This window comes from Quercus lobata, chromosome 12 (assembly GCF_001633185.2).
Source record: "Quercus lobata isolate SW786 chromosome 12, ValleyOak3.0 Primary Assembly, whole genome shotgun sequence".
NCBI lineage: Eukaryota > Viridiplantae > Streptophyta > Magnoliopsida > Fagales > Fagaceae > Quercus > Quercus lobata.
In genome coordinates this window covers 18,677,905-18,690,467 of record NC_044915.1, presented here as the reverse complement: position 1 = coordinate 18,690,467, position 12,563 = coordinate 18,677,905, and the positions used below count along the sequence as shown (strand labels likewise).

The 12,563-nt window shown below is 30.6% G+C and overlaps 1 protein-coding gene across 1 annotated transcript; it reads right to left on the bottom strand.

Annotated features, from left to right (window-relative positions):
• Positions 1-4,281: 4,281 nt before the first annotated feature.
• LOC115969818 (Golgi apparatus membrane protein-like protein ECHIDNA) lies at positions 4,282-10,398 on the bottom strand. The gene is made up of 6 exons (XM_031089436.1): positions 10,267-10,398; positions 9,830-9,883; positions 9,551-9,754; positions 9,384-9,443; positions 7,912-8,038; positions 4,282-4,742 (listed from the first exon to the last, which is right to left on the bottom strand). The coding sequence occupies exons 1-6, from the start codon at positions 10,279-10,281 to the stop codon at positions 4,654-4,656; spliced, it is 549 nt and encodes a 182-aa protein (XP_030945296.1). The 5' UTR covers positions 10,282-10,398; the 3' UTR covers positions 4,282-4,653.
• Positions 10,399-12,563: the final 2,165 nt, after the last annotated feature.

The window sequence follows — 12,563 nt, the reverse complement described above, 5'->3', positions numbered from 1 at the left end:
GTTTTTTTAGCCGGTAAAACCTTCGTTTTTGCGATGGTTTTATGTGCTCTAGTATCGAACTCAAGCCGTCACAGATAGCAACATATTTTTTTTTTTTTTTCTAAGTGTACGTTACTGTGCTAATTGCTGATTAGTAGTACCAAATTCAGTGGAGCATTTTAGAGAAGGATTCTAATTCATTAGCATTGGTGATTGATGAATCATGAGTGTACAGCAGGTAGGCCAAAGTTGGTCTAAGGTAAAGGACTTGTCCTACTCCTAGGGCTAGTTGTCTGATAAAGGACATGCCATAAAAGGTCAACTCGGATTAAGAGGATGAGTAAAGAAATAGTGGAAATCTCAACAGTACAGAACAAAATCTCTTTGCTAAACCGCCCAAATTTGCATTTTCTTAACAAAATCTGCCACTTGGAAGTTAGAACTTAGAACAGTCTAATCCATGAGCACATCATGAGGGACATCTATTTTCCGAAACGTGAAAGAGAAAATGTCTGACTTTTGGAGATAAATAATTCAAGTTTTCAACCTTTCTTGTCCAACTCGTACAATATGAATTGTAGTTTTTTTTTTTTTTTTTTTTGAGAAGGTTTAATCAAGTTTCATCTCCAACAATTATATGAATTTTTTTTCTTTATTTTATAATTTTAAATAGTTAAGGATGCATTTGAATACTATTTATTTTGTTGAAAATTGAAAACAGTAAAAAAATATTTTTTGATTATTGTTCATTAATGAAATCACTGTACATTTACCTACATGAACAGTGCAGAGGAGCAGGATAAAAAAAATAAATAAAAAATGATTTCTATTCAAACCTATACTAAATACTTAAATCTTTAATGTAAAGAATTTTCCAGCAGATAAACAAAGGAAATGATATTCCAGAGGTTGGTTAATTAGTATGACTTATTTTGGTGATAACGTTGATTATGAAAATAAATAAATAAATAAAAGGAAAAGCAATCTCACATTCCATTTCAAATTGGGTTTAAAATATGTTTTGGAACAAAAGGAAGATTGGAGAAGATAAAAATTAACAAGAGATTAAAATTTTGGTGTGATAACAAAATGCCCTCTGATTTTACAATGTGTAATAGATTCCAATTCCAAAAAAAAAAAAAAAAAATCACAATTCAAGATATGATTGCCATCCAACAACTGCCTACAAATCAGAACATTATGCGAAGATAAGATTGCCATCCTACTTAAAAGTCAGAGCATTATGCACTGGATAGAGTTTAAGCTTGCCCTCCAGCGCAAAAGATAAAAATAAAATAAACAACGATGTACATTAATTGTTACTCTTTTTTATTAAGAATATTATAATAGTTTTACTTTACTAAAGTTTAGGGATACATCTAATTTTAAACCCAATTTCACATTTAATCAATGCATTAACTGTTAAAAGTATTCACATCATCTCATAAATAAATAAATAAAATATTAAGAAAAAGGAGAATTCACATCAGCTTGTTCAAAAAATTTTGTCTATTTTAGTATAAAAACATAACTTTTTTTTTTTGCTAAATAGTATAAAAATATACTTTCAAAATACCTTATATCAAATTATCTATTTTACACTACATTTTATTAAATAATCAAATTTTCTCAAATTTTTTTAATTGTTTTTCTTCCTTTACACGTAACAATTACCATCCATTATCTTCCTTTATTCTTGGAATACATAAAAAAAGGATAAAAAACTAATTAAATGTAAAATGAATAGTGCCGGTATAAATTTACATGGTTACTTTAACAACTATGTATTTTTACATAACTTTATATGGCCTGATGTGGATGAATTTTGAGCTTGGTTGGCTAAAATTTTGTCATTTTTCTATAATACAAGTATTGACAAAAGTGCTCATGTGAAAGTGATATTAATCACATTCAACTAAGAAAATTTAGTACTACAACTTATCTCACAACTTCTTTGCCACAACTATGATGTGACAGAGTGTGAGTAATAGAAAAAAAATGATAGGTTCATATATAAGTAATAGACAACCACTCACAATCTGTTATATTAAAATTATGATAAATAGTTGTGAAATAGTGTGTGATCTTAAAACTACTTCATTCAAATATTAGTAGTGCATTAACTATAGGATTAAAAGTTTTGGATTAAATGATATCTCAATATAATATATTAACTATTCAATTAGAGTCTTCTCAAAGTTATCTCCCAATTCCAACACCACCAAATAGGCACAATTGGATATATGCATATGGTTATTCTTGTTTATTATTTTGTTCCAATAATAACTAAATAAATGAATGAACTCTTATTATTAACCCCCCTTTTATTTTCTTTTTATGTTCATGAGGGTGAAGTTGACGATGATAATGATAATGATGAAGAGGCAGCTGAGTTGATTAAGTCCACGTGACTGTGGCCACAGAGGATGTGAAAAGGATCCGCAAGGGTGGTGTCAACCCCAAATGGAAGTCTAGATTCAATGGCACCTCAAGTGATGGAGGCCCACATCGTAAAGGGACCTGATGATTTGATTTTTTTTCTTATTCTTATTATCAACAAATAACAGGTCAATCAGCCTTAATGCACATGGTTTGTAGAGGCAATAGGCCAGCTCATTTACTAGCAAGATATGCTTTAGGTATTGCTAATTTTTTTGTTTGGATTGAAGAGGTGCCTTGTTTCTTAGAACAAGCTCTTACCCAGGATGTAATCATTGTTTTTCAAAGTTAATAATAGTTTGATTGTCTTTCCTATCCCAAAAAAAAAAAAGAAAAAAACAACAACAAGAAGAGTAGAGTCTAGACACACACATAGGACTTAACTTTTTCCTTCTTTTTACCTCTTTGTTTTGACCTTTAATCCTTCCTATTTTCAGCAAACTATACTAAAAGGCAAAGCTTACCAGATTTGGTTTTCATATTTTTCCAAATTTGGGGAGATCATAAACATTTATTTTTTTTATTTTTTTTATTTTAAATACAACATCATGCAATATGTACTCTTTATGCCACACTATTATTGTATGGGTCTGGTTAATGTACACTGGCAACATTTGATAAGATAACATATATAAATAATTTCCATTTCCTAATCATGGTAAGTCTATATTAATTGAACTATGTTTAAAAAATATATATTTAGCAAAAAATTGAACTATATATGTTCATTTTGTATTTATCTAGGGGCCAAATGTATGTTAGGAGTCTAAATCTTCTATTCCACTTTTCTTGCTCCACCCTATATTCTACCAATAAAAACTTGCCACATGTTCACCTAATTAATTAATTACTACCATTAATTAATAATGGTAGTATTAATAAGTCAATAATGGTAGTATTTAATTAGTTAAGTAAACATGTGGCAAGTTTTTATTGGTAGAGCATAGAGTGGAGCAGAAAAAGTTGGATATAAGATTTGAACTCGTACCAATCATAAGTACGAGTTTCTTTCTTGTAAAACAAAAACTAATCTAACCTAGGACGGCTAGAAATATTGGTGGGGTATATTAATAAAACAGCAAACTTTGGACAAGGACTCTGAATGGAATGTGACAATGAAGTTTCTTAGGACATACATTTTGTAAAATTCCATCACAAATTATAAAAAATTAAGTTGAATTCGCCAAACCAACAGAATCTCCACTAGGCTTGCCTTTTGCTTTCTTCCTTCCTTTTTTTTCCCTTTAAAGACGCAGATTTAATTTAAGAAGCATTGTCTATGAAAGTCCATGACTCCATTCTGTGGTACCTCTTTCAGCTGACTCCGAATTATTATTATTATTATTTTTTTTTTTTTTCTGGTCGTAATAGAAGCTTCTCCCACTAAAATCGTCTAGGAAGCTCTTACAAAGAGTCTTTTAAGTCAGTCATGAAATCAATATTGAACGCTCATTATGATGGTTTATTAAAAAAATGCAAAATGATATCGCACCTTTGACGTTAGGGATCAATAATTCAATATAGAAAATCTTTAAGCTTACAATTTCTTTGGCATGGTATTTTATCCTATCGCGGGAGCATCTCATCTCATATTCCAGGCAACTCTACCCAAAGATACGCAAGCCCCCTGATACCCCCTACAAGGAGCACTTTTCCGACAACATTCACATTCCACAAGGGAATGCTGGCTCAATTTCCTTCTCACTTTGCACACATAATTGACTTTTTTTTTTTATACCACATTATGGACCTCATACTTACATCTCTGTGAAGGGAAGATAAGCTAATTTTCACTGATGACAATCACATAAAATTTCAACTAGGTTTTCCAACTCTACATGCACAGCCAAAAGTACTCAGAACATTACTAAGTTTATCAATGGGTATTAACATTATCACATTTCAATGGGTTACAAGAAGTTTTAGCTTTACATATTTGTTCTTTTTTGGGTCAGGAGCTGTAGAAATTCAAGCTTCCCAACATAAGGATATACAATGAAAATGCATTGAGAAATCCTAATAACTGGTAACAACATTTATCTAATGTTGGTCATCAAAAAAATTGATAAAACAAACAAGGGCGAGAGGGAAGATATTTCTGCAGAAGCCTATTGAAAATTCAAAGAAGCCCAGTTCATGATAAGGAGTATACGGGATCAATTCATTCACTTCTTAAATCTTGGTTAAGCAGTATGACCAATATAGTTTTGGTAAGCTCTTTTCCTCTCAAACAACTTATACCACACTAAATGCTGACTGAATTGTAGATGAGAAACGAGTTGCAATTGTCTGGGAGGCAAATGTTTGAATCTGCTTCTTGGCATCTGAAAATAGACAGAACTTTTCAAGATAAGGAAATAAATAAGGCATAGTGAAGCCAACAAGTGGCAGTTGAAAATGTTAGCTACATTTTCCCATAATTCATAACTACATAAAATAATATACATATACAGAAAGGAATTTGTTTGATGAGACAAACTAATATGATAAGAGAGATGAAAAGGAATTTGTTCCATGTAATGATTCTTTTTCTATCAAGGTAGCTGAATCACTGGAAATGATGACCAAGTATTATCATAGTAATGGGATTTCAGGTCAATATGAATATAGCCAGACATGAAGAGTTATGCTGGTAACCTTCCTTAGCATTGGAGAACATTAGAATTTGTCTTCCAGAAGCATCTTATTATGTTTTGTGAGGCAAAATAGTGAGTTCCTAACTACTTTTTGTGGGGAAAAAAAAATAAAAACAGGTTATAACTATTCTAATTTGGGTGCAAGGCTACAAGTTAGATTGAAAAAAATAAGCCTTAACTCGCTGATTATACTAGATGACATTCTGCGTTGTTTATGCCTGTTTCCACAATGTCTGAGGCAGTACGAACAACACCTAATTTGAATTTTTTGACTCTTTGTGGGGCTCATTTCATCACTGACACTGTTTGATTATATATCTTCCCATATTTGCCGTGCTTTGATAAATTAAGTTGATTAGACATTTTTTTATAGGTAAAACTTTTTTTGAGAGAAGAAGGTAGATAGAGGTAAAACTTTTTGATAATATTCAGTTGATTAGACATTGAAACTTTGCAGGGGGAATTAAAGAAATAGATTAGTCATTGAAAGCAGTTCCATCCATCTAGTGCTTGAGAGTCAAAGTTTGCATAACTTTCAATTGGAAAAAAAAAAATGCGAGGTCACGCATTTGAGGTCATACATTGGAAGGGTACTAACATCTGGAACCATGCATGACAGGAATCTAAGGGAAAGGTTATTGCTCTGTGACATGGCAAAACATGTGTCCCACAAAAGTTGGTGGAGGGTGTAACAAATTTACTCTAGAGACACTATTTTTAGTGACCAATTTCATGGGTATATTGGTTGAACTTACTTTATACTAATATGTATATATAATACACATGTATGATGTACACTGTGGATCTGAATCATGGTGTAACCTTTCACCTTGCTCTTAGAAGGTAAGGATGCGTCATTTATGATAGAGGGCATTGGCTTACTTTATACTAAACACAAGCATCATGCTCATGTAATGAATAGATTCATAGTTGTCAAAACGTGAATCGTATCGTGAATCGATTTTTAATTTTTCTGTATCGTGTATCGTAGCGTATTGTGTATCGTAAAATACACAAACACTTAATAAAATTTATAAAAAATTATAAATATACATATATAAAGGGTATATTCATTATAAATTTTGAATATATTCAACTAATGACTAATTTATTTATCACTTATGTAATAATATTTAACTAGCTAACTAAATAAATCAAACTAGCATGTGTTCATAACATACACATTCAAATTTCCTAAATTCAAAAGTGATAATATATTACAAATGACCCAAAAATAATAATTTATTTTCATCATATTCATCATATTGCCTAATCAACCCCATCTAAGTCAATGCTATCATCATGTTTATAATTTTGCAAACTTATTTCTTCATTAAAATTTTCTTCATCGTCATTTGTCATTAACATTTACAATCTCTTCTTGTTCTTTTTATTTTAATAATATTTTTATAAAAAAAATTTTGGCATTCTAGTTTCTTAGACTTATAACAATAATGATAAAAATAAAAAATTTATATTGTCAATTAATATTTTATTCATAGTATATAAAATAAATTTGTAAATATTAAAGTGAAGGGTAAGTGTGTACTATATATGTAGTCTAATTGTAGGAGAGAGAACAAAAAAACACTTATGAATATGTTATTTTAGTAGGATAAACTAAGTAAACTAATAATTTTTTGTTAAAAACAAGTCTAACAACTTGTTAGATTCAAATAAATGTACAAATTTTAACAAAAAATCTCATTTTAAAGTATTTGTCCATGTATCGTACGATACGTAAAATTTTACGATACGATACAATTCATACGATACGCACACTGTATCATACGATTCATAAGCACTTACGATACGTCGATACGATACAGAACGTTTTACACACGATATGATATCGTACGATACTGACAACCATGAATAGATTAATTAAAAAAAGAAAAACAAAATTATTAAAACAAAATTTTAAGGCAGATGATTTTAAAAACTTGAAATAACTAATGCATTTCTTTTTAAATTTCTAGAAACTTTTGATAATAGATTTCTAATGAGAAAAGTATTTTTAAACTTCTTGAAACTTTGGTAGTAGAGCTTCATGTGAAACAAATATAATTTTGATGTACTTATAGTGTGTCACATGAAAATAGGAGAAAAAGTGAAAAAAACTTTTTTTTTTTTTTTTGACAAGGAAAAAATGAAAAAAACATATAAAGAAAAAAGGAGAGTACATCCACTTAGCACAACCACAGCACGTAGAACACAACTTTTATTATATATATATATATATATATATAGACACACACATTGAATTTTTTCCAATGACCCTCCAAATACATTCAGAATGTCAAGACCAATATATTGCACCAAAAACAAAATCGTTGACCAGTTCAGCAGTCCAAAAACAGTTTCCCAAAGGTAAGATTAATCTTCTAAAAGGATTCCCTACCTATCCAAACCCACTTGAAAACTAGAAAAAAAGTGGGAAGAATTTTTCGTATTCAAATGGTCAATCCAACAATAGGAAAACTGCCTTAAGGCAGGCACCACTTATGAGCGATGCATTTTCTAGGTGGAGAGGTGTCTAGCAATAATCAGCAGTCCAAAAACAGTTTCCGAGAAGTAAGATTAATCTCTAAAAGGATTCCTTACCTATCCAAACCCAAAACATGTGGGAAGAATTTGTTCATATTCAAACGGTCAATCCAACAAATAGGCAAACTGCCTTAAGGCAGGCACCACTTATGAGTGATCCATTTTCTAGGTGGAGATGGTGTCTATCATTACCTAAATCTTTCCATAACAAGAAAATCATACTTTGGCTAGTTTAGTTAAGCATTATGGGTGTTGGTGTCAAAGCATTACATTAAATTATAATGTAAATTAAAAGGTCAGGGTTCTATACCTTTGCGGCATTTAGTGAATCCAACAATGTTTGCAATACCAAGGCTCAAACAAACCCCTGTAATGAGGAGGTAATCAGGTTCGAACCTGATGACTGAAAATATTCCTAGGATGATCCAAGCAAGTGCCTGCATGATGAGAAAAACATATTGATTGTTTTATGAGTGATAATAGGATGAGTGACAGGAAATTAACTGAAAGTGTATTTTTGTGCTTAACCTATATATATATATATATATATATATATATACATATATGTTACATGTGTATTAGGATTAATTGATTTGTACCCTAAACATTTTTAAATTTACTCTGTTTATATTGATTATTACTTATCTACATTGTTTTATAATGCAAAAGGTGCCGAAGACATAAATATAACTGTAAACAAAATTTGATAGAAATTTATCAGTATTTTTAACTCTAGACATGCATTCATTTTACTCAGAAGTAAGACATAGTGCAATAAAGTGTAGTTCAGACTTCATGATACCATATTTTAAGTCCAGGAAATGAAGTACAAATCATCAGTCAAGCCTTTTGCTAACCTTCCTATCTTTTAACAGCTATTTATTCCACATAATATGATAGCTTCCAAATTCTTTCATTTTCCCCCAGCAGTCACTCATCTGCTAAACATGCAACTCCAATAAGGGATCCTTATTGATATTTCATGTCTCCACTTATATCAACCTTAGGCCAACATCATTATTTCATTTGTTAATGCAATAATCCTTGTTTTTTCATGGCCCTCCCCATGCTCATACTGAGTCTTACACTGTCCTTAAGCTGTAAAGCCTCCCCTATGTTCAGATATTCAGTTGCCTTCCACTCTTACTTATACATGACCAAGCTTTTCCCAACAAACTTGAAGTCTTGAGCTGTCATCAATTGGAAAATATTCAAGTTTCCGTCCTATCATTGTAAAATATCATGCTTGTCTTGTAACTTATCTTCCTCAACATCCTCGTATCAACCAGGGCAACACGTACATGTTTTATTCCTTAAGGACCCAGCATGAGTTACATTTGATTACTACTATTTTAGCGATTTGTCCTGTAATTTTTGTCCTTAAATATGATAGGTATAAAAATAAAAAATAAGCCTCTCAGACATATCCATCCATCCTAAAATTATTTTTCTTTTAGACAATTAAAGCATTAAAAGAATGGGAAGTGAACAACACTGCCAAAGCACATATACAAGAGAAATGAAACTACCTGCTTTTGTGCTTTTGAATGAATTATACTTTCGAAAAAAAGTCCAAATTGCTCTAGTCTTTTAACAGCATAATCCACATACAACAAGTGAAACATAGTTCCAAAAGCCAATTTTGCAGTCTATATCTTTCATGCTCATTGAATTCATTATTGCACAAGCTTGCCTTCTAATTTATGATCTCCATGAAAATTCAAGCAACTAAAAAGTACTGCAAGACAGTCTTATGCAACAATTTAACCTATATATACTTACACTAATGTACAATGTCCACCAAAATAGCCATGAGTCCTTTTTGTTCATCCGAGACAATGACTGCGGACAAGAACCAAAAAAAAAAAAAAAAAAAAAAGGTAAACACATAATGCTTGAAAAATATGATGATCCCATAATAAAATATAATGACATAACAAAGGCAAGACCTGTTGGTCAAGGCTCTCAAATTTCCACAGGCTCTCACCCTTCTCATCTATTTCATTCCACCATCTAAGCCCGACTAAGATCCGGCCACTGACGTTCTTGACTACCCAAAAATCAAGAGCGGCAAGAATTACAGTGACCACAAAGATTATAACAAAGCTATCAAAGAAGAGTGTAGAGAGAATGTAGAAAGCCAAAGCTGCAGCCTGTCACCAGATTTACAATAGCAAGTTAAAAGCTGATTGTTTGTGAACAAAAGATGAAGACATAAAAATGCTAACCTTGAAAAGCACGTGAAAGAAGCATGTCTTTGGGTTGGCATAGTTCTCCACAGGCTGCACAACCACAAACAAACAATATCAAATCCATGAAAAAGATCTTCTCCACTCCATTTAAATCTACATTTTCTAAATTTCTAAAACTACATCTTACATACTCCATTAAATAATAATCTCTCTATGGATTTCAAAAATAAAATAAAATAAATGTAGTAGTAGTAGTAGTAGTAGTAGGGGATCCTAAGACACAAAATTTCGCCGATAGAGATAGAGATAGAGATAGATCCACCATGCCTTTTTGTCCAATAAAATAAGAATTCACAGATCTAAGATGTAGCTAGTAGTTTTCAAGAATTGAGCAATGTAAATGTAGCGAGAGACTGAATGAGGATGAATTTCGCTTTAAAAGAAAAAAGAACGAGAGATCTGGTTGGGATTACCTGGCTGAAATCCATTTTGCAAAACGATCTGTGTGATTACTGAATATTGCCAAGTTTTCTCCTTCCTCAGTTTTCGTTTTTGTAAATTTTGTTCTCTCTGCTTTCTATTTTCTGCGCCTTTTGCCCAGCTTTATTGCTTTGCTTTTTCTTTCTTTTTCTTTTTTTTTTTATAATTAAAAATATATATATTTCCAAAAAATCAAGCCTGTTTGATAAGAGATTTCTAATAACATTGTTTGTATTTTTTGAAAATACAAGTGGGTTAAAAAGTGTGTAAAAATACAAATAATATTATCTAAATACTGAAAACTGTTGTTTAAATAACGATAACAAACAAACCCCTAATATCAGAAGCACAATCGATACAATTTTACCAAAACTCTGATGTAGTATAAACTGCATGTGGTGGATGAATAAATCATTGATTCATGTGAAAATGAAAGTCAACTAATTATAATTTGTCATATAAGATAGTTGTAAAAAAATTTGTGGTAATTACATCACCAATTGTATTGTTGATTTGGCACGTTTTTATTGATCTAATTATCAACAAATTTCACAATTCCTTGCAATTATCGAGGTGCCAAATGGTTATTGGTGTCCAATGTTAGTAATAATCTCATTTAAAATGATATTGCATTAATCTCAATTTACCATTTTATATATTATGAAAAAAAAAAAAGTTATGAAATTTGTTATATTCGTACTATTGTTGTATTTTTATTGACTAATAATTGTAAGAAGAAAAAAATACACTAGTATTTCACAATATCAATATCAACGGCACTCAATTTAAAGTAAATACAATTTCTTTGGTATCTTGGTGTTGTAACTTAAGTTTCTCATTTAAATTTAATCATATGGTTGCATTTATTAATGCAATACAAATGATGTTATCTTTTTAAAGGACAATTAAATTTAACTATGTTCCTCGTGCATAATTACCCGAATTATTCTTGAAAAAAAAAATCTTCACATTTGATAATTAATGAATTTAGGTTTTTTAGGGGTTGTTTAATTAGAAAAACAAACAGCTCATTTATGGGGCTGGACAATAGATTGGGCTGAGAGATTAGTTTAAGTGAAGCAATGATATAGGTGTAGAGCCCGAGCCTGTTTCAAGTTTGAATGGACTGTAGGTAGTAGAGACACGCTACAAAAATAGACCCATTTAGTTCTATAAATGTTCACCGCATCTATGGCCCAAACATTGGCCGGTCCAATAAAACTCAGCCCATAGTTAACCATATAGGCCGAGGTCTAGCACAATCCATAACTACCCCACATGAACACAAGCACGATGGCATAATGTATCTACTATCACTACCAAGCAAGGATGACCAAGTAGTTTTTGACAACTCCGGTGACACGGGTACAGGATTTTTTTTTTTTTTTTTTAGGGTCATTAAAAAATTTAAATTAAACAAAAATTAATATATCGAACTATCGATAAAAAAAAAAAGTTACACACAAATACATAATATTTTACCATTTCCTTCTACAAGTTTTCATATTTTGAAATTCTTATATGATAATTCATTATGAGTTGTCATTATCTATTGTCAACGTGGATATGTGTAACCATTTTATTTTATTAAGTTTGTATAATATTTTTATTTTTATGCAATTATAATTATCTGTTTGTTATTGTTTTTATAAAAATATTTTAAACTGAATGAAAAAAACTTAACTCACGTGCATTGTATTAATTATGGACCCAAAAAGCCACACCCACCCATACAAATATAAATAATACACTATGTGTTTACTTAACCAATCAAATGCTTGAAGATTCATTAACTTTACAATTTTTTTGAATCACTAACTTTATAACAAAATGTTATTATAACATGATAACAACACACACACACACACACGCGCGTAACAAACCCTTTATATTTTCTAATTATTAAATTATATAAAATTATATTATATTTATACTATACATGCACATATTCACACAAATAATATTATAACAAAAATAAATAAATAAATAGCACATGCAATCAGTATCAAACACATACTCACAAAAATAATATATAAATTTATAATAAAAAGAGATATACTTACAACTCACAAACACTCACTCTTAGGGTGTGTTTGGTAGAGTGGATTTTAGGGAGGATGAAAAAAAAAGAAAAAAAAAAAGAAGAAGAAGATAGAAAATAAGGCTGTGTTTGTTTTGGCTTCAAACTAATTTCAGAAATGCTTTTCCGTAAAATAGGCTGTTTCGTTGGTCCAGAAAATTGGGTCAAACTGAAAATATTTTCAGTGTTGACCGTAAAATAAGGGACCCA